Source organism: Ovis aries, chromosome 11, assembly GCF_016772045.2.
Source record: "Ovis aries strain OAR_USU_Benz2616 breed Rambouillet chromosome 11, ARS-UI_Ramb_v3.0, whole genome shotgun sequence".
Taxonomy (NCBI): Eukaryota; Metazoa; Chordata; class Mammalia; order Artiodactyla; family Bovidae; genus Ovis; species Ovis aries.
In genome coordinates, this window is record NC_056064.1 from 27940329 (window position 1) to 27967955 (window position 27627).

General features: G+C 41.4%; 1 protein-coding gene across 9 annotated transcripts in view; it reads right to left on the bottom strand.

Annotated features, from left to right (window-relative positions):
- The window catches only part of MYH10 (myosin heavy chain 10), a 155623-nt gene that overhangs the window by 59713 nt on the left and 68283 nt on the right, over nt 1-27627 (bottom strand). For 5 of the 9 annotated variants that reach the window (XM_060394825.1, XM_027974903.3, XM_027974905.2 and 2 more), the window contains 3 exons: nt 19111-19213; nt 18479-18508; nt 12352-12444 (listed from right to left, as the gene is read on the bottom strand). In XM_060394825.1, the coding sequence (XP_060250808.1) occupies nt 12352-12444; nt 18479-18508; nt 19111-19213 (226 nt within the window). The remainder of the gene's footprint in view (nt 1-12351; nt 12445-18478; nt 18509-19110; nt 19214-27627) is intronic. The other 4 variants (XM_060394827.1, XM_027974906.2, XM_027974904.2 and 1 more) reach the window with 1 other exon arrangement.

The following is a 27627-nucleotide window of genomic DNA, read 5'->3' on the forward strand; positions in this document are numbered from 1 at the left end:
CAAGAATCCCAGGACTGCTAAGGACTGATATTTGTAAACATACTACAACTATTCATCGCAGGAAAAGGCAAAGGATGGGACGGCTTCTCAGTGGACATGGACAAGCAGATTCCAAAATTTAAGGGAAATGAAGAAGACCTAAAGAAGTCACAAGGATTTTGAGAGCTCTAGGATCTTTTCGCACTACTTGATTTCAAGAAGCTATAAGATAATTAAGAAGGTGTGGTACTGGTATATGGACAGAGATGCAGATCAACACAGCAGTGTACAGTCCAGGAGCTGAAAGCCTTGCTCAGCACAGGAAATGCATGGCTAGTCTGATACAGCTGAAGTATCAGGCCATCACAGTGACAGATGCACACTTCGCTAAGGGTCTGCTTTGGATGCCACTAAACCCGAAAGTGTTTGAGAGGGAGGTAAAACACATGATTCCTTGATGAAGCAAGAGCATTCTGAGCAAAAGCATGCCTCTTAGCACCTCTCAAACAGTTATGTATAAAGTCACTCACTACGTTTATAAATTATCAAAACACTGGTTAAACTGAAACAACTCTGGACATGGGTCTAACATTTGCAACTGAGTATATGGGTACAACAGAATACATTAACAGAACGTGAAACTGAAAAAGAGGATGGTGACACCAATATCAGCAACACCCTCAAGCTTAAAAGTGGATCTTTGTGTCACAGAACTTAAGGAGGTAACGATTTAAATTCTATTGACTACCATCCAAATCCATCTTTAAGAGGCTGCTGGTGAGCATTTAACAATTACTCCCATAGAGAATTTGTGAACTACTTTAGAGTCACAAAATAAAAATGACAATTTGCTTGCTTATTTGGTTAGTTTTATTTCATGAAGGGAGAGAAAGTTTTGTTTGGATTTTTCTTTAAACAGGAGAAAAAACTTTTCCTCCTTTTCAGATGGACTAGTGATATTATGTAAGAGGACTTAATAAGAACAGTTAATACAAATAACAGTTTACACAAATAACAGTTAATACAAATAAAATGGTTGAGGCATTGAGAGATGCTGACACAATGACCCACAACTCCAGGAGAAGCAAGGCTGTACTTTTTCAGCACCTGCAGAACAACATGGCCCAAGCACATCCAGGGGACTGAGAGACAGTGCTAAGGGAACAGAGAAAGGATTCCCCTGATAGTCAGGTGCAGGTGAGTAGTCTTTCGGTTTTATCAAGTACATTCATTAGCTTCAAGCTTAACAGTAATTTAAAGGGAGGTTCTGTGCTTGTTTCGAGTTCTCTTAAAACTATGACAGAGAGTGGCAGTCCATGATAACAGAGCAGTCTGATTTCAACTTCTAAATTGTAAGGAAAACTACTCATTATTTTCAAGTCTGGGCACACAGCTATTCAGAGTGGCAACCATAAACACCTTTATTCTCTTCTGACAACAGGTTCTCACTCACTATTGCCTTTGCATTGTCAGAATGCAATACTGGAAGAATACCGAAAACGTCTGACAGTCCGTAATTCTGTGAAGAGAGGAAGATCTTTTTCGATCTATAACTGTAAAACATTTTCATTTTTAGATTTACAAGCACCAATTAGAATGGTCAATCCAATGAATCTCTTCATTTCGACACCATCCACTTCCTTTTAATCACTTTCATATACAATTTTGCCTTCAGCATTTGTCCTTTTATAAACCATACTGGATAAATGCTGATCCACAAACATCACAAAAGATGTCACTCGGTCATTCAGAACACCAGTGGTCCAGATCCTTATTACAACATTCTGAGTGAGGAAATTCTTCCTCTTGAAAGATTAACTGGATGCCAAAGACATATTTCCTTTTGGTCTTTAGAAATACACTGTTCTTGAATCTGAGAAAATTCAAGGCTACACCATTTGGAGACTCAATCTGAGACTTATGGAACCAAGTTCACCATCATCGTTAAGAGTCTACAATGCTGCCTATCTCTCTGCATTCATCCTCTCATTCATCTAATAGTTGTGAAATGTGTTCCTCTGTCACTCTTTTCTCTTGGCCATTTTGGTGAAAACTTTTGATATTTCAACTATGTTCACTGAAAGCTAAAAGTAGACTAAAAACTGCTCTCTGCGGCACTCCTTCATACCGTCTTGAAAGAGAGTGCAATTCTTTGGGCCATAAGCAAACTACAGGGCAATGCAGGAGTCACTGTGATAGCCTCCTGCTAGGCAGTTCCGTTGCTCTCTATTATTCTGGTCTTGCTTTAACACTGTTGGGGATGACTGGTGAGTAATGATGAATCAACTCCCAGGATGATGACAGCAAAATGTTACAAAATACAGAAAAGATCACTAATATATCAAAGTGATAAGATTACTGAAACCCTTAATTTTTCTATATATAATGGTCCAAAGGAATCATATGGTAATTATGAGAGAAATGAGTTTTACTCTATTTTTTAAAATAAGTCAATTCCATCTTTTTTATGTGGAAGACATTTAAGAAAGAATAAAGTTTAAAAACTAACAGTCCTCACAGATAGTTAGAACTTTTCATAAAAGAAACTAAAATAAAATCAGGTCCTGATGGTTATAATAATGAGGATTACAATTCTTTACAACTTTTAAATAGCTGTATCATTTATACAATACTTCACTGAGCTAAAAAAATAGCTATTTTAAAAGAGAGTAGTCAAGATAATGTTATTACTTCAAAACTGCAAAGAATACACTGCCAAGCCACTGCTCAGATACTTTTCCAAACTTTTCTTTAACACTGTAGGGAAGTTAATCAAAATCATATCATACCACCTAATTCTTGCTGAGTATTTCACTTAAAACTTTGTTGTATAGTAATATTAACTTTCAGCTTTCAATAACTTGTCTAATTTCTTTTTTATATATTAATCTACATGCTGTTAAAGCTTTCAACTTCTTATACTATTTTATATTCCCTTTTCTTTACACTGCATCACAAGTTCAAAATTCATTAAAAAATTCTTTTTTGGGGGCAAAAGGACTAAGTTACCATACTGGCAATGTTGAACTCTAATAACTTTAAAATCTTATACTGAAAAAAAAATAAAAAAATAAATAAAATAAAATAAAATCTTATACTGAACATAATCCATTTTATATTTGGAGAGCTTATTTTTCCTTTACTTCATGGGAGAATATAAACTAAAAAAGGAAGCTACATTCAAAGGAGAAATTGGAAGGAAAAAAAAAAGCACCCTAAATTTTGGGCTTCTGAACAGGTAACCTAAAAAGAAATGTCCCAGATTATTTTAGACATGTGATCACTTACTTGGATAAACAAGCAAAGTCACCAGCACACAACACCTAACTTGCATATCAGCTCCCTAACCATCGGTCCACTTTCTTTTTCATAACCAGCACCTGTAGCTGCTCTAACCATTACAGTTAGTGCCAGACAAGTATCTTTTGGCTGAATGAAAAGGCCCAGGCAAAAAATCATGAAGAAAGTGGGGAGAGTGAGCCTACACTTGGAGAGTGAGCACCGTGGATGGGGGTGTCCCTCCAGCCCTCCCCCGACCCCAAAGGAAATTAGTACCTCCTCACATACTGAATCAGCACTCTTTCAGAATTAACATTTTTGTTAACATACAAATCTAGACCAAAGTGGAAAACAAGTTGAGTTTTACTATTAAGTGGGTTGGGTCCTCCAGTCTTTTAAACACGATATGAAGAAACTTATGGAAGATTTTGTTGTCGTTCAGTCACTAAGTCATGTCCTAAGTCAGGACTCTTTGTGATCCCATGGACTGCAGCATGCCAGCCTCCCCTGTCCGTCACCTTCTCCCAGAGTATGCTCAATCTCATGGCCACTGAATCACTGTGGAAGATGTCTGCTCTGTATCTGATTTCCATACAGGTCAGATTGGGGTACTCAGAATATTCAACCAGGATTTCATCAAGAAAGACAAAAAGGAAAAAGTAAAAACAGGACAAGTATTTTACGTTATGTATAAATGATAGAGGATGCATTCTGACGCCATGCACATTGTGTTCTGATCCAAGGACAACTAAGACAGTGCGTTACCTGCAAGAGTCTGAACCGCAGACAACTAGCATCCTCTCTGTTATATAAAACTGAAACTGTTAGGAATTTCACTCAAAGAGGCAATAGGACAACTTGGATATTTTGATACTATTAAGAAAATAAGAAAATTATCTTTAAGAATTTTATCCCTTCTGAATTGACATCAACTTTCTAGAACTTTTTCTGGTGGTTGGTTACAACATATCCATAGCAATTAAACCTACACTGTTAGCACCTTACTACAGGGACAATGCAGTCTTCATGCTCTGAAAATACTTTTTTCCTTCTTCCTAATTTGTATTTAAAGTTGTTGTAAGATCTGTACTAGAAAACACAGTAGCCTAGACAGTGTGCTCTGTGTGTGAGTGAGTTTGCTCCAGGAAGAATCTCCAGTTTGGAGGTAGCTATTTCTCCTAAATGGGAAAACTCATTCGGGAAGTAATTAGCCAGGACACAATCCCAAGGCCAGATGGCTATTTTAAATGCTCTAGCTATTTTAATCTCCGAACTACACCAGAAGCTTTGTTAATTAGTAAAATGAATTTTCTTGTGAATTAAGTGGCCTTGTTACTTAGTATAATGGATGTTTGAAATTCCTGGGGGAAAATGAGCAATATTAAGAGCACTGGTCTGACTGGAAATACACAGACGTCCACCAGCCAGTCTGGTGTGGGCCGGGTGTCAGGGCTGCAGCAAGCCCCAAGGGCTGGGAGGGCAGCAGCTCACTTGGAAGACGAAGGATGCCCTGTGTAGACCTCATCCTGCCTCGGATGCTGTCACGTTGGCCTCAGTAAGTCTTTATGGGAAGTCTGGGTGAGAGTACTGAAGACAGAGTGTCGACTGTGTTCAACTTACCTACAAAACGGATTTTGGTGCCTGCTGGCTAATACAGGTGAGGGTACAGAACTCTGACTCACTTTCGTTGTAAATTGGTAGCCAAGCAGTAGGGAGGTCACCTGGAGCCTTTATCTGGCTCCAATGATTGGAAGCTAATTAGCTATTAATACCTTGAGGTACATAACTTGGGAACTGCCAAACTGGCTCAAATCTTTGCAAAGGAAGGAAAAAAAGAGAAAAGAACAAAAAGGGAAAAGATTTGAGGAAGTATGGAGAATGATCCCCACTAAAACTTTCTGAGGGAAGATGTATCTGCCGATACAATCATTTTGAAATTGAAATCCCTGTTTCAAAGTTTCATTACAAGAGATTCATTTTACATAAACCTCTCCATCTGGAATGCATCTGACTTCTCAGTAAACAGAGAGCTGGACTAACTGTGAACAATTATTTTCATAAGGCTAATACTCTCCTAAAGAATCTCCTTTAATACAAACCATATGCTAGCATCTTTGGAAAAAAAGATATTCTTCAGGAAATTACTCGTCTATATCAGATCAAAGAAATGGAAACAAATGGATTCTAAAGTTTATGGAATTTATAGTTTCAAATATTTTCACTGCAAGCACGTGGCTTTAAACAATGACTACATGGAATTCCACTGGACACACAATTCATCTTTTAACATCACACTGCTCTTTCATGTTGATGTCCAACACCAACCCCAACCCCAGGCCTGGCCTAGCCATGGTGCCAGAGCCTCCCTCCTGGCCAGAGGCCCACACTTCTAAATCTGGGGCATAAGCACTATGGAAAACAGTATGCAGGTTCCTTAAAAAGCTAAAAATAGTTACCATATGATCCAGCAATCCTGTTCCTGGGCATATATCCAGAAAAGATAAAAACTTGAATTCAAAAAGATATATGCACCCCAATGTTCACAGCAACACTATTTATAATAGCCAAGACATGGAAGCAACCTAAATGTCCATCAACATGTTTATCAACAATGGATAAAAATGTGGTATATGTGTATATATATACATACATACACATATACACATACACAATAGAACTCATTCATAAAAAAGAATGAAACTGCCATCTGCAACAAGATGGATGGAGCTAGAGATTATCATACAGAGTGAAGTAAGTTAGACAAAGACAGACACATTTATGATACTGCTTACATGTGGAATCTAAAAAATAATGCAAATGAATTTATTTACAAAACAGAATCAGGCTCACAGACATAAGAAACAAACTTATGGCTACCAAAGGGAAAGGGAGGACAGGGATAAATTAAGAGTATGGGATTAACAGATATATACTACCACATATGAAACAGATAAGCCACTAGGATTTACTGTATAGCACTGCGAATGATATAGGTTAATATCTTGTAATAACCTATAACAGAACAGAATCTAAAAATATATATGTATGTATAACTGAATCCTTTTTGCTGTATATCTGAAACTAACACAATGTTGCAAATCAACTATAAAAACAAAAAAAGCAAAAAAATTAAGGCAGGCATGTTCCCAGAGAGCCTGGCATGTGCAACATGCTACCTGAGCTCAAATGTATGTGACGGCAAGTGATCAAAAAGCTAAAACCCAAATGAAGGTGAGCTCTGTCCACTGGTTAGTCCAAGGGTCTAAAAGAGTGTCTAGCACTTAGTAGGCAACCACACTGTAACTGAATGGATTCCACAAAGACATCTACACACCTACTATGTACGTGGGAGGCAGAGCCAGCAACTAAGGATCTGGAAAGCAAGATGGAAAGGGCCCCTACCATCAGGGATCTTATATTCCAGCAGGAAAGAAATCACAGATGAGCACAGCACAAACCACAGACTGCGGGAAGTGCCATGAAGGAAAACAGCAGGAGGCTGGGAGAGAGAACACAGGGGAAGCCTCCTCAGATCTGATTTAGGTTTTGAGACAAATGAGGAGTATAGGGGACAAAGATGGAGAAACTTGGACAGACTGGAAGTATGTTCTGGAAGTGGACCCACACAATTCACCCCTGGCCTGGACATGAACCATGACAAAAAGGCTCAATCAAGGATGACTCTTAGGTATTTTGGTTTTCTAGGTTTTGTTGATTCTGTTTTACACTTAAGCAACTGGGTGACTTGATGGTATTGTTTATTCACCTAAGACTTACAAAAAGATACTTCGAAAGAAAAAGAAAAAAGTTCCATTTGGAATATGTTAATTTGAGAAATCTATTAGACATCCAAATGGAGATAAAAAGTAAGCAGAACAGTGACCAGCAAAGTATAGGTGCTTAATTAATAATTAACTGAAATGCACAACAAAAAAACCCAATCATGTAAAATTTGAAAATGAGTCTACACTGGCTACTGTCTAACCCCCTGAGAACCAGGGTTAGCAACACCCACTGAAGACTGCCAAAATGTTTTAACTGAATGTGGAATGACAGTTGATCAATGGAACTACTATTGCTAAAATCAACCTTCTTGTGTTATTGTGCAGTTAACGCCTTATGATAATAATAACTGGTTATGAAACTCCTTCTTTAAAAAAATACAATACATATCAACGTAAAGTTGACTTTCTAAAAATTAAAACTCAAAGTCAGCAATTTAAAGGCATCTTTGTTTCTTGGTTGAATGATTAGCTATGTCTAACAACACTGCCTTAATCAAAAGTCTTTTCTAAAAAGATTAGCTCTTACTGTATTAGATGGAGCATACTTAGTGACGATTATTCAGTAGCACAAGCACTTTGGAAGGCAGAACTTCAGCTGAGTCAAGGTCTGTTGAGAATTTACATTGATGGGTGATTCTTGCTAGAATCAATTTTCCTGCAAACAATCTATGAAATTCTTCCCACCAGTAGAATGTAAAACAAGTTCCCACCAGAATAATCTTTATCAACCTTTGGACAAGCTGTGCCAATAACAAGCATTAAGGGGACTATGTACAGTTACTACTTTACAATGAATTTCCTAATTTAGACTACCATTTAAAGGAGCACATCAGAGGAGAGTTTCTCAACCTCCATATAACTGATGTGTGACGATAACTCTGTTGTGGGGCATCCTGTACACTGAGGAATGTTCAGCAATATGCCTGGCCTCCACCCACGAGATGCCAAGTATAGGAACCCTAGGGGATCCCAAATTGAGAACCACTGATCTACAGTATCTATAACAAATTACAGATTTGTTATTTTAGATGCTGTTGTGTCTGACTCTTTTGCAACCCCATGGACTGTTGCCCGCCAGGCTCCTCCATCCATGGGATTTCCCAGGTAAGAATACTAGAGTGGGTTCCCATTCCCTTCTCTAGGGGATCTTCCCAACCCAGGGATCGAACTTGTGTCTCCAGCACTGGCAGGCGGATTTTTTTTCTCTGAGCCACCAGGGAAGCCTGTGGAACTGAGGCCTCTTGCCAAAAGCTACCCAAGTAACAAGCTGGGAAGCTAAGCTCCTCTAGCCTCAGCAGCCTTCAGATGCTTAGCACTAGCCAGTCACACGGTAATGACGACCTCCTGGCAGACCCTGAACCAGAACCATCACCCAGAAACGCTGAGACAATAAATGCTCTACATCACTAGGACTTACAGTATCTGGCTACGAAGCAGTAGACTCTAATACAGAGCTACCTGTCTCTCTGTCCCAAACACAAGGTCCCCATCAGCTGAGTCCTCACCTTTTAATAATGGGATCACCACATTCTAGACCAAAGGACAGGACTGGTTAGTAGCAGTTTATCTTTTCTAGGCAAAAGTGAGACAAATGGGCACAAAACTGTTTCTCTTGGATTTGGAATGTGGTTTGGGGGAGGGGGGTGTTTAGAAATCAGGACAGACTGGAACCTTGATTTGTGTGGTAAAATAAAACATTCTCCACTACGAAGTCCTTGAAAATCTTTACAACACTCTCATACCAAAGCTAGTAGCTATCTCCCACCCCATGGCATAGCCACTAAACACAGGGCTTTCAGCAAAAAGAATTTAAGATTTAATTGTGGCTCAGACTCAACTCTGATGATCCATGGAATGACAGAAACTCTAAATGCAGCTCAATTTCCTCAGATCTGAAAGTCACAGCCATGCTTCTTACTGACACAGGCATATTTGCTATTCCACTTTATAGAGAAAAAGCTAAAATAATTACTAAATGAACTTGGACTAAGCAGATCTTCAGATTTTATCTTACTAGGAATAAACAGTATTCCAAGCAAATACGTCCCTACTACTTTTCACATAACCTGGAAAGCCTCTTGTACTGCAACTACCTCTGAGGGTATTGGGTGTTAGGGTGGAGTTGTCCCCACCACCCCCAAATTCATATACTGAAATCCTAATGTCTACTAGCTCAGAGCAAGACTATATTTAAAGAAAGGGTCTGCACAAATGTAATTAAGTTAAAATGAGGTCATAATGGTGGGCTGAATCCAACGTGACTGGGGTCTTGGAAGAACAGAACAAACACGCAGAGGGAAGACCACATGAGTTCCCAGGAGATGGCTGTCCACAAGCCAAGGAGACAGACCTCGGAAGAAGCCAGCCCTGGCCGCACAGTGATCTCGGACTTTTATCCTCCACTGTGAAAAAACACAGAGTTCAATCTATTGTTTAAGCCACCCAGTCTGCAGTGCTCTGTTTCAGCAGCCTGGGCACAAGCATACAGTGGGTTATCAGCTGCCTTTGTATACCAGGTCCCCTATGGTCTGGTCCCTCACCTAGAGTCAGACATCCTGGAGTGCGAAGTCAAGTGGGCCTTAGGAAGCATCACCATGAACAAAGCTAGTGGAAGTGATAGAATTCTAGCTGAGCTATTTCAAGTCCTAAAAGATACTGTTAAAGTGCTGCACTCAATATGCCAGCAAATTTGGAAAACTCAGCAGTAGCCACAGGACTGGAAAAGGTCAGTTTTCATTCCAATCCCTAAGAAAGGCAATGCCAAACAATGTTCAAACTACCACACAATTGCACTCATCTTACCTACTAGCAGAGTAATGCTCAGAATTCTCCAAGCTGGGCTTCAAAACAGTACATGAACTGAGAACTTCCAGATGTTCAAGCTGGATTTAGAAAAGGCAGAGGAACCAGAGATCAAATTGCCAACATCTACTGGATCACAGAAAAAGCAAGAGAGTTAGAGAAAAATATCTACTTCTGCTTTACTGACTATGCCAAAGCCTTTGACTGTGTGGATCACAACACACTGTGAAGAATTCTTAAAGAGATGGGAATACCAGACTACTTTACCTGCCTCCTGAGAAATCTATATGTAGGTCAAGAGGAAACAGTTGGAATTGGACATGAAACAACAGACTGGTTCCACATTAGGAAAGGAGTAAATCAAGGCTTTATATTGTCACCCTGCTTATTTAACTCCTATGCAGAGTATATCACATGAAATGCCAGGCTGGATGAAGCACAAGTCGGAATCAAGACTGCCAGGAGAAATATTAATAACCTCAGATATACAGATGACACCACCCTTAGAGTAGAAAGCAAAGAGGAACTAAAGAGCCTCTTGATGAAAGTGAAAGAGGAGAGTGAAAAAGTTGGCTTAAAATTCAACATTCAAAAAACTAAGATCAAGGCATCCAGTCCTGTCACTTCATGGTAAACAGATGGGAAAACAACAGAAACAGTGACAGGTTTTATTTGGGGGAGATTCCAAAATCACTGCAGATGGTGACTGCAGTCATGAAATTAAAAGACACTTGCTCCTTGGAAGAAAAGCTATGAGCAACCTGCTGCTACTACTAAGTCACTTCAGTCGTGTCCGACTCTGTGTGACCTCATAGACGTCAGCCCACCAGGCTCCACCGCCCCTGAGATTCTCCAGGCAAGAATACTGGAGTGGGTTGCCATTTTCTTCTCCAATGAACAACCTAGACAGCATATTAAAAAGCAGAGACATTACTTTGCCAACAAAGGTCCGTCTAGTCAAAGTTATGGTTTCTTCAGGAGTCATGTATGGATGTGAGAGTTCGGACCATAAAGAAGGCTGAGCACCTAAAAATTGATGCTTCTGAACTGTGGTGTTGGAGAAGATTCTTGAGAGTCCCTTGGACTGCAAGGAGATCCAACCAGTCCATCCTAAAGGAAATCAGTCCTGAATATTCATTGGAAGACTGACGCTGAAGCTCTAATACTCTGGCCAGCTGATGCGAAGAACTGACTCACCAGAAAGACCCTGATGCCAGGAAAGATTGAAGGTAGGAGAAGGGGATGGCAGAGGATGAATGAGATGGTTGGATGGCATCACTGACTCGATGGACATGAGTCTGAGCAAGCTCCAGGAGTTGGTGATGGACAGGGAGGCCTGGTGTGCTATAGTCCATGGGGTCACAAAGAGTCAGACATGACTGAGCGACTGAAATGAACTGAACTATGGTCTGGTGGCTTATAATTTCAGAAACCACGTCATCAGACTATTCTACAGACCACACCTTACACCTCCACAGTAAAAAAAAAAAAAAAAAAAAAAGTCACAGTTATCCTGATTTCCAAAAACCGCCTATTGAGGAATCGTTAGAATTAAAGTTGCTTTGATTTTGGCCTTCTTAACTTTAACCAAGATGTCTAATATCAGAGGAGGGAGGAAAAGCATAGAAACAACTCTAGCTACTGAAGCAGAAATAGCAGATGTTGAACAATTTGCTATCAAAGTATTGACTCTGAGAAGCTGGGAAAGGGAAGACCATGTCCTGTGACACTGATCTTGCTGTCATTCAGGAAAATGTCCCTAGATAAGCTATTAGAGCTGAGGGAGAAAGTAAAGTTTTCACTGAATTCAGAGAGTAGAATGGCTGAGAAGAAAATTTTAGAGAAGCACCATCCCAATATTCCGTGATAATCTATATGAGAAAAGAACCAGAAAATGAATGAATACATGGGCCTGTATACCTGAATCACCCTGCTGTACACCGGGAACTAACGCAACTCTGTGAATCAACTACACCCCAATAAAACTAAAATATTAAAAGTAAATAAAGAGAAGTAATGGTAGCGATAAATTATTCTGAGATCCGTATACCACAGACACAGCAAGGTACAAAGACAACAATTTACCACATCAAACTCCAGCTTCACTTTGTTCAGTGTTAATTGTGCCCAGTGCTGTGTTAAGTACTTGACACGAACCTCACTTAATCTCCATGACAAGCCCAGAATTATTTATATCATCCCCAATCAAAGTGAAGAAATAAGTTCAGAGAGGTTATAACACCACCACCATAGAATACATAACTATATATTTATACATAATAAACATACGGCTTAAATTACTTTCCCATTTGTTTTTTCCTCCTTTTTTTGGTTTTCCAAAATGTGACTACTAGGAAAATTTTAATTACATGTAACTTGCACTGTATTTCTATTCACTGTTCCATACTGCATCTGTTAGGGAGGAAGACACTTTATTTGCTTAATCACAGTAGACATTTAACTAGAAGTCTGAGGAAAAAAAGGTTTCTGGCACTTTTAAACTTACAAAACGAGATGAGTTATCATTTTTCACAGTCTTTGCGTTTCCAAATGATTCCAGGATTGGATTTGCTTGCAAAAGCTGCCGTTCAAGTTCCCCCTAAAAGACATCACACACAAACACACACATAAGTGAAAGCAAATGTATGTTAATCTCTCTACTCCATTCCTCAAAGAAAAAGCAAACGAAACACTGCCTCTTTTCCTGTTTTCTCATTTGCCATCTAACAAATTTTGTTGTTGGCTTCTTATTCTCGGTCTTATGGGCTCTGCTAAAGGAAAAAAAAAAAAAAATCAGCCTCTATCACGTGACCACAAGATGATGATGTCACATTGAACAGAGATGCTAAACACAAGGTAATAAGACTTGCCATTTTCCAAGATTTAACACGATATCTTAATGACACAGGGCAATACCCTCATCTCCAAATTCAGAGATGACAAAGATGGCGAGGCTACTGAATTCTTGCTCAAATTTAAAAAGCTAAGCATATCATATTTGGTGTAGTGTATGCTTTATTCAGTGTTCTTACTTGCATGCAAATTAAGCTATAAAACGGTTTACAAACAAAAGGTGTAAGTATATTAATATGGGCTTTAATCATGAAATACAACAGAAAGCTCCATGAGAAAGCATGAAGCCATTTCTGGTCATAAAAAGCACTATAAAATGACCCTATGCCTGGGGAATATAATTTCAGAATTGTACTGTAAGACTTAAAATCCTTTTCCAAATACAAATGTTACCTGTGTATTTTAAAATACCCACTATTATTCTAGACCTAAAGAAAGAAATAAAAAACACTAATGTGCTTCTCTAAGCAAAAAAAAAAAAAAAAAGAGTATAAGGAACCTCAGGTAAGATTTTTAAATGAATGGCCAGTTGCCACGTGACACATGACACTATCATCAAACCCAAAGCTAGGAACAAGTATATACCATAAGGCAGTCTCAGCCAGTGTGGTTAGAGGTGCCGTTAGGAGGTGCCGTTCCCTCCAGGGGAAGGGTAGGGAATGCGCCTGAGACCCGTGACACAGTGTGTACTCTAGAGTATTTATCTGGACTGCCGGGTTTTCCCAGGTCTTCACCAGTCTACAGTTGTGTTCAACAGAAACCAGTCAAGAACCAGTCCTGCCACATCAGTGTCATGACATAGCATCAACTCACGTTCTCAACTTTAGATAATATGCTCCCTGAATGAGAATTTTCATGTTTATGGACTTCAAGGGGCACCAGACTATTTCTGATGTAAATCTTTCAAACGCTATATGTTATCAAAGTTTCTCAAACACAGTATCCTGAACCAATGTTAACAAGGCTGAAGGTCATCATTAAGGACAGCAGCCATTGTGCTGTGACACAACAGAGAGCCTTTTCCCTAGAGGTCAGAGGTCAGAGCCATCACTGAGTCTGTGGCCAACATCTTGCAAAGCCCTCCCTGCACTGGCTCAACAACAATGCTTTGGGCTATAAGATTCCTTAACCTCACTGTGTGATAAGGGTGTAGAAACTGTCAGAAAAAGTACTGACTGACAGATAGGTGGGGCACTGCATTTATCTGACACGGCCAGTTAGCTCAAGGAATCAGAACATAGATTCCTTAAAACTACACACTATCCTACCAAATCATAATAAAAACACTTCCAATAATAATTTATCTTTAAAATGTTCTCCTAACTTGAAAATAAAACAAGTATTGTATACCTCATTTTAATATTCCCTAGACATGGCTCCACAAGAGTTGTCTGGGTCAAGATGACTGGTTCTTTCCCTCCCTGGCATGTATATGTTGTGTCTGTGTGTGCACACACTGTGTGCATGCGATCCGCTGATCCTGATCCCATTCTTCATTTGGCTTAAAGGCACTGGTTGTATCCTCCACATCAAGTCAACATCAAGTCAAAATAATGTTCTGTGAATGTCTGCTGAATGGACAGATAATGACAGGTCCAAGCACACTCTATCAGTATCTGGGGAGGGGATGGTGGTGAGCCAGAGGTGGCAGGAAAATTTGGATTAAGGGTCCTCATAGTCATCGTGGTGGGTGTGGAGATGTGGGTCCCAGCTATGGGGGCCACTCCATTAACAGGGATGTGGTGATACTTCTCTTCCAATGGGTTTCTGACATGACTGAGCCCAATTATAGATCTCAAAGACTCAGGAATGAATCATATAAAGCTTGACCCAAAGCTAGTACTATACAATACACAAAAATGATCTTTAGGTAAGAAATTACCACTAAATTTGACCATTGCTACACTGAATAATTCTACACTTAGGTAGAAAGTGCTTACAGCTCCCAAGCAAATTATGCAGCCATTTATAAACCTCCAGAGGCAGTGACTAAAGTGTTAACCTTTCCACTGGAACTGCATGGGTGGGCAATGTTCCTCTCTTTCTATTCTATGTGGTAATAAGAAATGTCACTGTGGAACATGGATAAAAGAAATTACTATTAACTACTGAAATTATTTTTAAAGTTCTAAGTATTTAAATCATTAATGCTTTAAAGGTTTGCCAATCGTGATTAAAAACTACACCCGTGTTTATTACATAATGTATTACATATACTTGCTATATGATAGATACAGAATGAGTTTGAAGTTGGTGAAAAGAAAGAAAAACACAAAAAAACCACACACAAACATCTTTCAAAATGCCAGTTCAGCCAGCAAGGGGACTCGGGCTGGCCTCCTGCTGCCCTCATAGGCCTAACAGGCAAAGCTGTGGCTTTCCCTCTGACCACAGAGTAGGGTTGGAAGCTAGTGAAAGTGAAAGTCACTCAGTTGTGCCTGACTCTGCGACCCAATGGCCTATACAAGTCCATGGAATTCTCCAGGCCAGAATACTGGAGGGGGTAGCCTTTCCCTTCTCCAGAGGATATTCCCAACCCAGGGATAGAACCCAGGTTTCCCACATTACAGGCAGATTCTTTACCAGGTGAGCCACAAGGGAAGCCCAAGAATACTGGAGTGGGTAGCCTATCCCTTCTCCAGGGGATCTTCCCAACCCAAGATTTGAGCTGATGTCTCCAGCATTACAGACGGATTCTTTACCAACTGAGCCATCAGGGAAGCTGGTGCAGCAACTCATCACATGTTGAGAACCAATCTCCAGGATAGGCTATAATTTCTGTGCTTGCTACTTGCTATCTGTTACCCTTCTGTCTCAGTTCAAGGCAGTTTAGACCAGTAGATACAAAGTCATCTGGAAGCTGCCATCCGACGTGGCTGACTGAGCAATTAGTGGGGAGGTGGGTGGGCCGGAAGAGGTCATTCTCGGGGGATGGTCAAGTTTAAGAAATTAGTTGTCTTCAAACCGGCTCTGAAATTGCACCTTGTCCAGGCTTCAGAGTGGCCTTGAATACCATGCCAGACAGCAAGGGTCTGTAACAGTGACACATGATGAGGGAACTTGGAATGAAGACGGACTTGCAGTCAGCTGGGGCATTAAGCCAAATGACAACTCATTTGTTACAACATGTAAAAGTTTACAGGTAAATGTTTTACTTCTTAAATACTGTGGCCTTAATTTTGAAAATTTCTTTCTTATATCTGTTCATATTTCTATAATGAAGATGAAGTTATAAAATACATTTTAAAAAACTGAACACTTCACAGTGCTAGGAGGGCCTCAATAAAAAGACAATGACAAGTACTGACTAGGATACGGAGAAATTGGCACGCTCACACATTGCTGGGAATATAAAGTGGTACAGCCTCTATAGAGAAGTCTGGCAGTTCGTCAAAACATTAAACAGAAAGTTTCCACAACCTAGCAATTCCACTCCGGGTACACACCCAAGAGAAGTGAAAACGTATGTCCATGTGAAAATTGATATACTGCAGCATTATTCATAATGGTCCCAAAGTGGAAACAATCCAAACGTCCATCAACTGATGAATGGATAAACAAAACATGACAAATTTAATATAATGGGTTGTTATTTGGTCATAAAAAGGAATGGAGCACTTACACATGCTCCAACAAGGACAAACCTTTGAAAACATTTGCAAAGTGAAAAAAGAGTCACAGAGAACCACATGTTATATGATGCCATTCACATAAAATACTCAGAATAGGTAGATTCAGAGAGACAGAAAGTGATTAGTGATTTCCAGGGGCTGGGGGGACATGGAAGGTGATTCCTATTCCTATGGGTAAAGGGCTTCTTTTGGGGGTGACGAAAATATTCCAAAATTGACTGCAGTAGTAACTGTGTGACTAGACTAAAAAATAAACAAACCCCACTGAACTGAACGCTTTAAAAGGGTGAATTTTGTAGGACATGAATTTAAACCTCAATAAAGTTGCTGAGGGAAAAAGAGCCAAGAGCAAATAAAGATTCACAAAATCGGGAGGCTACAAATGCCTTTTCTTTTGTTTTGTTTTTTTTTTTTTTTTACAATTTATACTGCTGTTTAGTGATAAAATGCTATCAATTTATACAAATGGTTCCTGGGAATCCAAGTAAGTTCCTATAAGGTTCAACATAAATTCAGAAACCAGTTAAGGGAACCAAAAAAAACACTGACCTTACAAAGTAAAACCATTACTTTATGGCAGTCATCCTCAAAATGGGGTGAGGAAATCAGGCCTAGGGGCACTCGGGAGAGGATGGGGGTGTAGGGAGAGAAGTAAGTTCCTGAGATGACCCTCCCCAGGGTACGACCAGTCTCTAGGCTCAGCAGTGTCTCACATTCCTCAGTGTGCTGGGGAAGAAAAATCAATGGAGCACCAGTGGCCTCCTCATGTTTCTCAAGACACAGCATAACTACCACTTGACTAGTGTTAAAATAAACCTCGGAAAGCAGCACAGAAGAGTCTGTGCAGAGAACATGCAGAAAGACATGCAAGTCAGTAACAATAGCGCAGCACGGCCCAGAGAAGCTCATGCCTTCTGGAGGGAACCTGGCTTGATTGGACCCAAAGCAAAATCTCGGGGTAAGCATGCTACTCACAGGGACCCACTCTGTAGTTGTTTCTGACATTGAAACAAAACATTAACGATGATTTATGTAAGCCAGAGGACTAGGAAACCTAAATCGGTAGGTTAATTATTTAACGCTATTTTGCTAGTGATCTAGGTACATATTAAAAGGTCATTTAGTATACTCTAAAGCATAAAGAAAATCTGGTTGCTGGTCTACAGATTCCTTTTTAACTGGCCAAAGAGCCTTTCAATACCATATAGGATAGTGATGATTTCGTTCATCCTCCCAATTTGCATCACTGGTGTGGTCTACAGCTAAAAGCAAAGGAACATCATGGGATTTTACAGGTGTGGTACAAGCTTTGGCATCTGAGACTATCTTAAGAATTCTAAAGAAAGGTATTTGAAAATCTGTGTCTGTGACTATTCCTTTAGATGCCTCTGATTGCTTCTTCATGTTAATAGGTTTTCATAACACTATCATTTATTGCTTTATGCTAGCTTTGCAGCAGCATGCTTACAAAAAGACACAGAAACCCAAACCATTCCAATGCTAGGGAAAGGGTCAAGTCCAGGTGCAGACACCGCAGTCTATCTAAGGCATCTGGCTCAGCCCTGCCCTCCCTCTCTATCAGGACATGCTCTGGTCCATGGTCTGCCAGATGCTATGCTCTGTGGGGCTAAAAGCGAGGCATCTGCTAGGAAGAGTAACACTCCTCTACAACTTGCCCAGGACAAAAAAGTTCTAAATTTATATATTAAATACAATGAGACTTTCAGGTTACACATATCAGACCACACAATGTTAACAGGTCAGAAACTGTTACAGTTGCAATCCTAAATTAAAAATTTAACACATGGCATGAAGTTAGATTTCCACATGCTTAAGAATTATTAAAGTGATTCTGCCTGGCCACTGACACATGGAACCCTAAGTTTACAGGCTTCACAAGCATATGATTCAAAGTCATAATGAAAGGGTAAATAAACATCAAAGTTCCTCTAGAAAACAAAGGTAAAGCAAAAGGGCATGCTGCTTCTCAGAACAGTGAGCCTCAAAGCAATACATTTTCAAAAAGAAACATTCTGTTCATAAGAGATTTCGCTCAGAGCTAATGGTATTTGTGCCTAGTAGCGTCTCAGTCTAAAGACAGAAATTAGTGCAAACACTCATGACTAAGAAACAAAGAAAAGCACTTGCCTGGTGTTTCACTGGTTTAGGTGATTCCTGCTGCTCGTTACAAACAGACAAACGCAAACGTTAGCAAGTTTGGGTCTTTCCCTAGCAGTAAAGCCACATCCAAAGCACCAAGTCAGTGCGAGGGTTAGAACTGTGAAAGCGGGTTTGGCTGGCATCTCTCAGGGGGTACTAACGACTACATCTGCATATCTACAAATCAAGAAAAACTGACGTGTTATATTCTTACACCTTTTCTGTCATCAACTGTCCCCCAAATTTCTATCCTCCCCTCAGGCTGCTGGTGGTGGTAGCTCTGTAAGGTCAGAAAGAACCACTGAAAATATCTGAGGATATTTTTCTGGTGGTTAAAAACGGAGAAGTCTTCATGAGCCTTGCTTATTGACTTCTAACAATCCTTACCACAACTCTGCAAGAGATCAGGCTTTGAGCTACAACCATAATTTCAGTTTGCCCTGTTGGAATTGCCAGTTACCAGCAATTTCTTGAAGTCCTAGCCCCTCCTTGCTGGGGGAGACAAGGAAGCTGTCAATAAAGGCCATGCGCCGAGCATCCTCACTTCCTTATTCTTGTTTCTGAAATTACTAAAGAATAAATCTAAGGGTTTTAAAAACAAGGGCAGAACAAAAACTTACAGGAATATTATGGTCCTTTCGTCCTTTGTGTGAAGAAGCAACATGAGCAAGGTACTGAATGACTTTCTTAGTGTTTTCTGTCTTCCCGGCACCTGATTCGCCCCTGGAAGATATAGTAACACAGGCTGCTTTACAGAAAGCACAGCACACACATTCCCAACCTATAATCAACAAAAGTAAACTGATTTGAAACTAGAATTAGTAGGAAGTAAAAAGAGAGTGAGTGGCGGGGAAAAAAAAACACAACACTATCACCAGTAGCTGGAAAATGATTTTTAAATGGTATAAATGAAATACATTATTTTGGTAGATGCCAGTTAAGAGGACAGAGGAAAATTTTCACGACACTTCCCCACCTGTGCTAGGAATCAGTGGCTCTGCCAGAAAAGTGAAGTTCATTAGAACGTTTACAAAGAAATTCCTCAGCACCAGAAACATGTCCAGCACTGGAACCAGAAGTTCTAGAACAATCAGACAAGGTAACTGAGTCTGCAGGAGCTGAACGAACCCCGGGATGCCCGCTGATCACGGATAGCGTCTTCAAGGCCTGATGCCTTTTAGGCTCATCCCTCAGCGCTGACGTTGGCTCACTCCCCTGGAGCCACGGAGCACCTTGTACATATCTCATACACAGAGCTTTTCTATTATCATCACCTACACTGTTAAATCCATCTATGCTGTCCTTCCTGGACTTTGATGTCTTCACTTTTTACAACTATATTTTAATTAGTCGAAAAAAATGTACAGTCTGAGGTCAAGCTTTTTTTTTCAACTGTATTATTTTTTGGCCGTGCTGGGTCTTTGTTGCTCCTCGGGCCTTTCTCTAGTTGCCGCAAGTGGGGCTCCTCTCTAGCTGCAGTACGTGGGCATCTCTTGTTGCAGAGCATGAGCTCTAGCGTGTGTGGGCTTCAGGTGTTGCAGCACGTGGGCTCAGTAGTTGCAGCTCCCCGGCTCCAAGCACAAGCTTAACAGTTGAGGTGCATTGGCTCAGGTGCTCCACAGCATAAGGGATCTTCCTTGATTACGGATCAAACCCATGTCTCCAGTATTGGCAGGTGGGCTCTTTACCACAGAGCCCCCAGGGAAGCCCTGAGGTAAATATTTAATCTCATTTTCCACTCACATGATTCAGCTCACATCCCATTATCAATGGTTGGCCAAGACACTGATTATCTTGATCAAAATGATTTGAAATGTTATCTTTACCTTACACTTATGACTGTATTCCAAAGCCAATACCCTATGCAGTATTTCTGAAGTATGACTAATCACATTACCCATCATTGTTTTTTAAAACCTCAGAGACAAGTAGTCTCTGAGGATTTATTTTTTTCAGATAAAAAAACTTCAAGTAATTTTGTTCTGCTATATCCCTCCTGTCTCCTCCCACCTGCCACCTCTATAAAAACACACAGACAGAATTTTGAGCTAAATAATATACATGCTGTTTTTAGGAGAAATGATGGCTTCATCTCTCAGTTAAATTCTGTATTTTTCTAAGTTCAAAACAAGCAAGGACCCATGTTTGTCTTATTCACGTACTACGTCATAGTGCCTAGCATAGCAAGTACTCAATACATTCTGTTGAATAAAAGAATATAAGTCTTATCTAAGTTTATTTCTAGGCTCTATTTGATATTTTTAGTCCTGTCATTAATGTCCTTTTATCACCATTATACTTTCTACTTGGTCATCATTGGTACCTGCTGATGAGTTTTGCTCATTCCTTCATTCAACACATTTCCAAATCAACTCAGGCATCCCTTAAGTGCTAGAGATTGAGCTGTGGATCCAGTCTTCCTGTAGCTCAAGATTAGAAGAGATTTAAAACAAACAAGAAACACAAATTGGGTCTCTATAGGGTGTGAGGAGGGTGATGAAGGAAACAAGGTGACTGAGGGGAAAAGGCAGAAGAGCAAAGGACAACTCGCTGGACATTCAATGGTGGCGGGGGTGGGGGCACTCGACTCCTGAAAGCTGAGCAGGACCAGGCACGAGAGGGCCGGATACAGAGCATGGAGGCAGATGGAAAGACAAGCACAAAGGCCTCAGAGCAGAAGAAAAGCCCGGTATATTCCAGCAACCAGCAGCCGGAGTGCAGGATTTGATGTAAATAACCAGCCAGGCAGACACAGCAGGAGGGACTGCCTCCGAGGTGGAAAGGCGTGGACAGGACGTACCCTGGAGCCATGGGAATGAATCTGGATTTTACTCAAGTGCAACTTCGTAAGAGCTATGCCAGTGGTTTTCTCTGCTGTGTTCTTTGTTTAAAATACCTAGGGTTTCAAGCTAATCATGATGTTGGCTGTTGGTTTCAAACAGATACTTTTTCAAGATGCTAAGAAGTGTGCCTCATGTACACTGCCGATGACTTGTCTTGAAGCAGTTATGATTGGTACTCATCGGCTTGGTTTGCCTCTGCGGTTTCTTGCCTAACCCCTCTCAACTGGACATACTTCAGTGTATCCTGAAAGCATTTTTTCCCCCAACTGTCACACTTACTCAGCTGTACTGAGCCTACGAACTCTGCTAAATTTTCTGTATTTTAGGTCTAAGATACCTCCGCTAATATTACACATAAGGCTGTGTTGTAAAGGGAAAAAATACACTCCATGTAAAGCACATAATTGGGCTTTCTCAGTGGCTCAGTGGTGAAGAATCCACTTGTAATGCAGGAGCCGCGGGTTGGACTCCTGGGTCAGGAAGATCCCCTGCAGGAGGGCATGGCAACCCACTCCAGGATTCTTGCCTGGAGAATCCCACGGACAGACAAGGCTGGTAGGCTACAGTCCTTGGGGCTGCAGAGAGTCATACATGATCGAAGTGACTTAGCACACACAAAACATACAATTAGTATTCAATAAACATTACCCATTATTGTCCACTCAGCTGTTCACCCACCATATAGAAGCGAATTTGAATTACCAAGCTCTAAATTACTTCATGCATCTATCGTGCTGGTAAAGTGGGTAAGAAGTGGGCCATGGTATCTTGATGATCTGCTGCTGCTGCTAAGTCGCTTCAGTCCTGTCCGACTCTGTGCGACCCCACAGACGGCAGCCCACCAGGCTCCCCGGTCCCGGGGATTCTCCAGGCAAGAACGCGGGAGTGGGTTGCCATTTCCTCTCCAATGCATGAAAGTGAAAAGTGAAAGTGAAGTCGCTCAGTGGTGTCTGACTCTTAGCGACCCCATGGACTACAGCCCACCAGGCTCCTCCATTCATGGGATTTTCCAGGCAAGAGTACTGGAGCGGGTTGCCATTTCTTTCTGTCTTGATGACTTACTTAGATTCAAATCCAGCCTACCCCTTCTTAGTTATGGGGCTTTGGGCAACGTGATTGGCCCCTGAACCTCGGCTTAGACTCCTTTAAAATGAGATCTGGTTACTCTGCAACACTGAGATCACGCCTGTAAGGAGCCTAGCATGGCACCTGACCGGAAGTTGCTCAATAAATGGCAGCAATGGTAACAACTATTATGGTCAACAGTGATGATGAATAAATTGACAGAAGTAGAAAGATGATAACCTCTGATCTGAATATGAAAGACACAGAAAAATCATTTTGGATAACACTCCTTTAGGAGTTGTGTCTTCCACAAATATTTCTTCTCAGTCTGTGGTTTATCTTCTCAATCTTTTAACACTGTCTCTTGCAGAGTGGAATTTTTAATGAAGTCTAGTTTATCAGTTATTTCTTTGATGGATGTCTCTGGTTTTGTACCTAAAAAGGTATTACCATGCCCAAGGTCATGTAGGTTTTCTCTTATGTTACCTTCTAGGAGTTTTACAGTTTTGTATTTATATTTAGGCAAAGAGCTGGAAGTGCCTGAGCACACACGCACACAATCAAATGAAGTGAGGGTAGGAATTTGCTGGGTACAGGAGGGAACTTTACAGGATGATCAAAATGATAATGTTCTCTATCTTAACAGATGTTTATATTGTACAAATAACTCAGCCCATACATACTTAAAGCACATACTTACTTACGAGTTTTGCATTGTTATACCATAAGTCCCCTCCATATGAACGAGTTCTGTTTCAAGAGCACATTCAGAAGTCCAACTTTTCCCTAAGTCCAACAAAGTTAGCCTAAGTACCTAACACAATCTGCTATATAGTACTGTACTGTAATAGGTTCATAAGACTTTCCACACAAATCCATAAAAACAAAGAAATAAAACATTTTTAGTTGTACAGTACAGTACCTTGAAAAGTACAGTGGTACAGTACAACAGCTGGCACACAGGGTTGTCATCAAGTGAAGTAGCAAGAAGTGTTACCAACTGGAGGAGGGAAAGGACGTGGGAGGTGGTAGAGCTGAAGGATCGTCAGCAATAGGAGACGGAGGGCAGGCTGCAATGTCACTCTCGTCTGATGTTGATGGAACACAGGTTCATATCTTTGAAAGTTTACAACTTGAAGGTTTGTATGTAGGGGACTTAAGTGTATGTGAATTTTGTCTCAAAAAGATACAGATGTAAATCCTGAACTTTACTTAATGTTATGTATGCTGAAGTATTTAGGGGGAAGCACTCTGATCTACAAACACATCAGATGAAGGGATTAATAGCCCAAAGAGTGGTTTTCCAGTTGAAAATGAAAACATCTCAACAATCAGCAGTTACCGAAAGAAATACCATCCAACCTTAAGCAGTGAAGGTGTTAGTAGCTTAGTCGTGTCAGATTCTTTGTGACCCCATGGAATGTAGACCACCAGGCTCCTCTATTTATGAAATACTCCAGGCAAGAATACTGGAGTGGGTAGCCATTCCCTTCTCCAGGAGATCTAACCAACTCAGGGATGGAACCCAGCTCTCCTGCATTGCAGGCAGATTCTCTACCTTCTGAGCCACAAGGGAAGCCCAACCTTAAGCTGAGCCTCCTAAAAATGCAGCTCCCATGGAACCTCATCCCAAGGAGTTTCCGGACTGGGGGAAGTCCGACCCTGAGCACCAGCAAGTACAAATTCAGCTGTCCACTGGCATCAAAAAGCCCCATAGAACCCTCCATACTCTCCCCTAGAAGCCCCAATCCACCTACACCACCCCCCGTTTCTTAAATTTAGTATGGAAGCCTTTTATTTCTGGTTTTCAGCAAGTTACTCAACACTGAATACTCCCACACGTGTGCATACATAATCCCTGTCTTCTCCTGTTAGTCTACTGTCAACGTGTAGATCCCCAACCACAGGACCCAAGTTGGAAAAGGTTCCCTCCCAACACAAACAAATGGATTGACAGAGGGATGAACAGGTCAATCTATAATAAGCAAATATAATAAAATGCTAATGGCAGAATCTAGATGGTAGATATATAGAACTTGACTGCAAAAATTCTTTCAGCTTTATGTTTGAAAATATTCCTAATAAAATGTTCAGAAAACTCAAAAAAAAAAAAGCAAATATGGTTTATCTGATGACTGCTACTTTATGCGCACAAAGAGATACCCCAGCTGCTGTAGCTCATGAACCCACACCTCACCACTGATGCATACATCGGTCTCAAATGACAATGACCATCTAATTATAAGTGCTAGTGCTTACAATGGTCACTTTTGGTGACAAGAGTGAATCAGTGCTCACTAACCGTAGGTTCTGTCAAACAGCAGTCACTCCCTCCCCAAGTGCTTCCTGCTTCCAAACATTCCAAAGAGTCCTCACCCAAAGTGATCATCCAAGCTCACAAACCACCCAAAAGGAGAGGACTGCGTCCTGCCCCTCACCCCTGCCTACTGCGAGCAGGGTCACCATGGCTGCGGCCCTGCAGGTAGGTGACACAAGTTCTCGCCCTTGCTCACTTGTGAGCAGAAGCCATCCTGGGCCCCGGGGGTGGGAAGGGCCCGGCTTGCGAGCTGGAAGTGCCGCCGTTCTTGCCGGGGCTCTGTGAGCCGTCCGGAGGCCCAGGGAACGTGTGTGAGGAAGGAAGGGGGCGGGTTTACCATACCTTACCATACTCATTTCATGGAGCTTCAGTGGTTAGATTCTCAGAGCAATTTTCCTCTACTAACTGATGTTCTATAAGTGAAGAACCTGGCTGTTCTTTGTTCCTGATTCCTGGGAGCTCTGGAGCCTCCAGGTACCTGGAATGTCTTTTGTCAGTCATGGTGGACACTTGGCTAGCTATAGGATGGGGACTGGACAAGCTGAAAAACCAAACGGATGATTAGAGGTTTGTGCCTTTGATCCCAGTGACCCTCCTGGGAGGGAAAGGGGATGGACACAGATTCAATCAACCAGGCCTACATAGTGAAGCCTAATAAAAACTCTTTGAAGCTAAGGTGAGCTTCCTGGTTGGTAGTATACACTGATGCACTGGGAGGGGAAGTGACCAGAGCAAATGGAAGCCATGCCTTTGGGAAACTCCAGCTCTCACCCTCTCTGGCTCTGATTGTCACTCTAGCAAAGTATTGAATCTGAGTGGATAGTGGCCACCCTCAAATGTGTAGCTATTTGGTCAGAAGTACGGGTGGCCTGGGAAACCCTGAGCTTGAGGCTGGTATCTGCAGAGCCAGCCCACATGATGGGTGTGCCTTGGGAAATCAAGGTCAAGACTGCTTCAAAACAGGTAGTTTTAAAAAGATGTTTGCAGCTCACTTTCTGAATAACTGACTTTTCTGAAGAATATGCCCAGTGGAATAAAATAAAAAAGTGAGCAGACTCTTCTAGAATATAGAATTAAAATGAAGAGACATAAGGAATGCAAGGAATGAGACCTGACAGGATTGTGGATCTTTGGAAGTCATAAGAAACATGTTGAAGACTATTACAGAAATTCACATATGGATTTCATACGAGACATTACTGTTCCACTGTCAAGTGTGACAACGTGTGTTATGTGGGGACACCCTTGCTCTTAGGAATCACCTACGGCAGGGGTGAAGTGTCAGAGTATCTGCAAACAGCCCTATGTGTGTACAGAGACAAGGGACACATTTAAGTAAAGGGTACACGAGCACTTAACGTATCACTCTTTCAACTTCTCAGTAAAATTTAGGTTTGTATTTGTTTAACATAAAAACTTGGGAGAAATGCAAAGGTTTAAAAAAGGAAAACACAAAAAATTTGGTAAAATTTAACTCACTGAAGTTAGGGGATGGGTTTCTGGGGGTCTCCAACTATTCTATTTTTGTGTAGGTTTGAAATTTCAAAATAAAACACCTTTATAAAATGGTATCAGAAAGGTTTTACCCTTTGAAAACACATACAGTATTCAATTGTTTCTAAAACTTCCTAATCTTAAGCCTGTTTCTTTGGTTCCTACTTAATTAAGAGATTCATTGTTTTGTTTGCATTTTTATCCATTTACTAAGGATGCCCAAAAGCAGTGTTCCAGGTTCTCAGAGGATAATTAAAAAGCAATCAAAGAAAGTCACAGTTCCTACCCTTCCGTCTAGTTGTAAAACAAGACACAAAGACCCAAACAGGTAATGAATCACAGTATGTGAGCAACAGGGCCTGACGAGGGGAAATCAGTGTGGGCTGGAGCTAGCTGTACCATGAGGCTTATGTCCTCCCTGGAGGGAGAGAGAGGAGAAAGGCAAGGGAGTCAGCCAGGATCCCAGAAGACGGGGCAGACAGTAGGTGCTGGGCGGGGCTAGGGCAGGACAGGACTGGAGAAATATGAAGTGAGGCGACAACTGGAAACGGGAATGAAAGAGAGCAGGGAGTCAAAGCAGACGGCAAGGTTTTAAGCCATGAGTCTGGAAACACAAAGCGCTGATGATGGAAAGAAAGATACTGGGAGACCCATCTTGTCTGTGTGAGAATAGAGGTTAATTTGTCAGCGTGTTCAGTTTAAACTGGCTTTTATTCCCTACTTCACAGCTTGTGCTCCAGGAAGACCCAAACACCTGTAATTGCCTGACACCTGTCTCACCTTCTGTCCCCTGTGCCCGTAAGGTTCACTGATTCTGTAAGAAGCTACAAGAAATTGTGACTAAGATGAAGGTCCAGAAACTCATCTAGCTGTGGGGCCACCCACCTGAGCTAAAAAACCCCTGGAAGCCAGTAAGGCCCAGCCTAGACTGCCACCTCCCATGGGCCCAACCCCCCCAGCCCGCCCCTGCTGGATCCACCGGGGCCCGGAGGTGAGCTCTGCAGGGGCCTTCAGGTCGCGCCCCCGCCAGCCTTGGTCATTGCTCCAAATGCAGCTCCTCCGGCCACTCTTCATTCTCACCCTCTGTTCTCACGTCCTTTCTCCTGATTCCAAACCCAATTATTTTCTGCTCTAGCCCCCCTCTTTTCCTCCATACTCTGTGGGATCCCCATTCGACAGCGTGCAAAGTCACCCACGTCCTCAGCCTCCTCACTGAACACTCCCCTCCGCGCCGTACTTCACATCACACACCTGTGTGTGCATACACACACGTATGTCATCACACACACACACGTGCAAACATCAGGGACATCCTTCTCACTCCCCCTAATGCTGCTTCCAGACTCTCTTGTTCTTAAAGCCCCTACCTCTCACCTCTCTGAGGTCACACATAGCAGGAGCAGTGGTTCTGACACTGG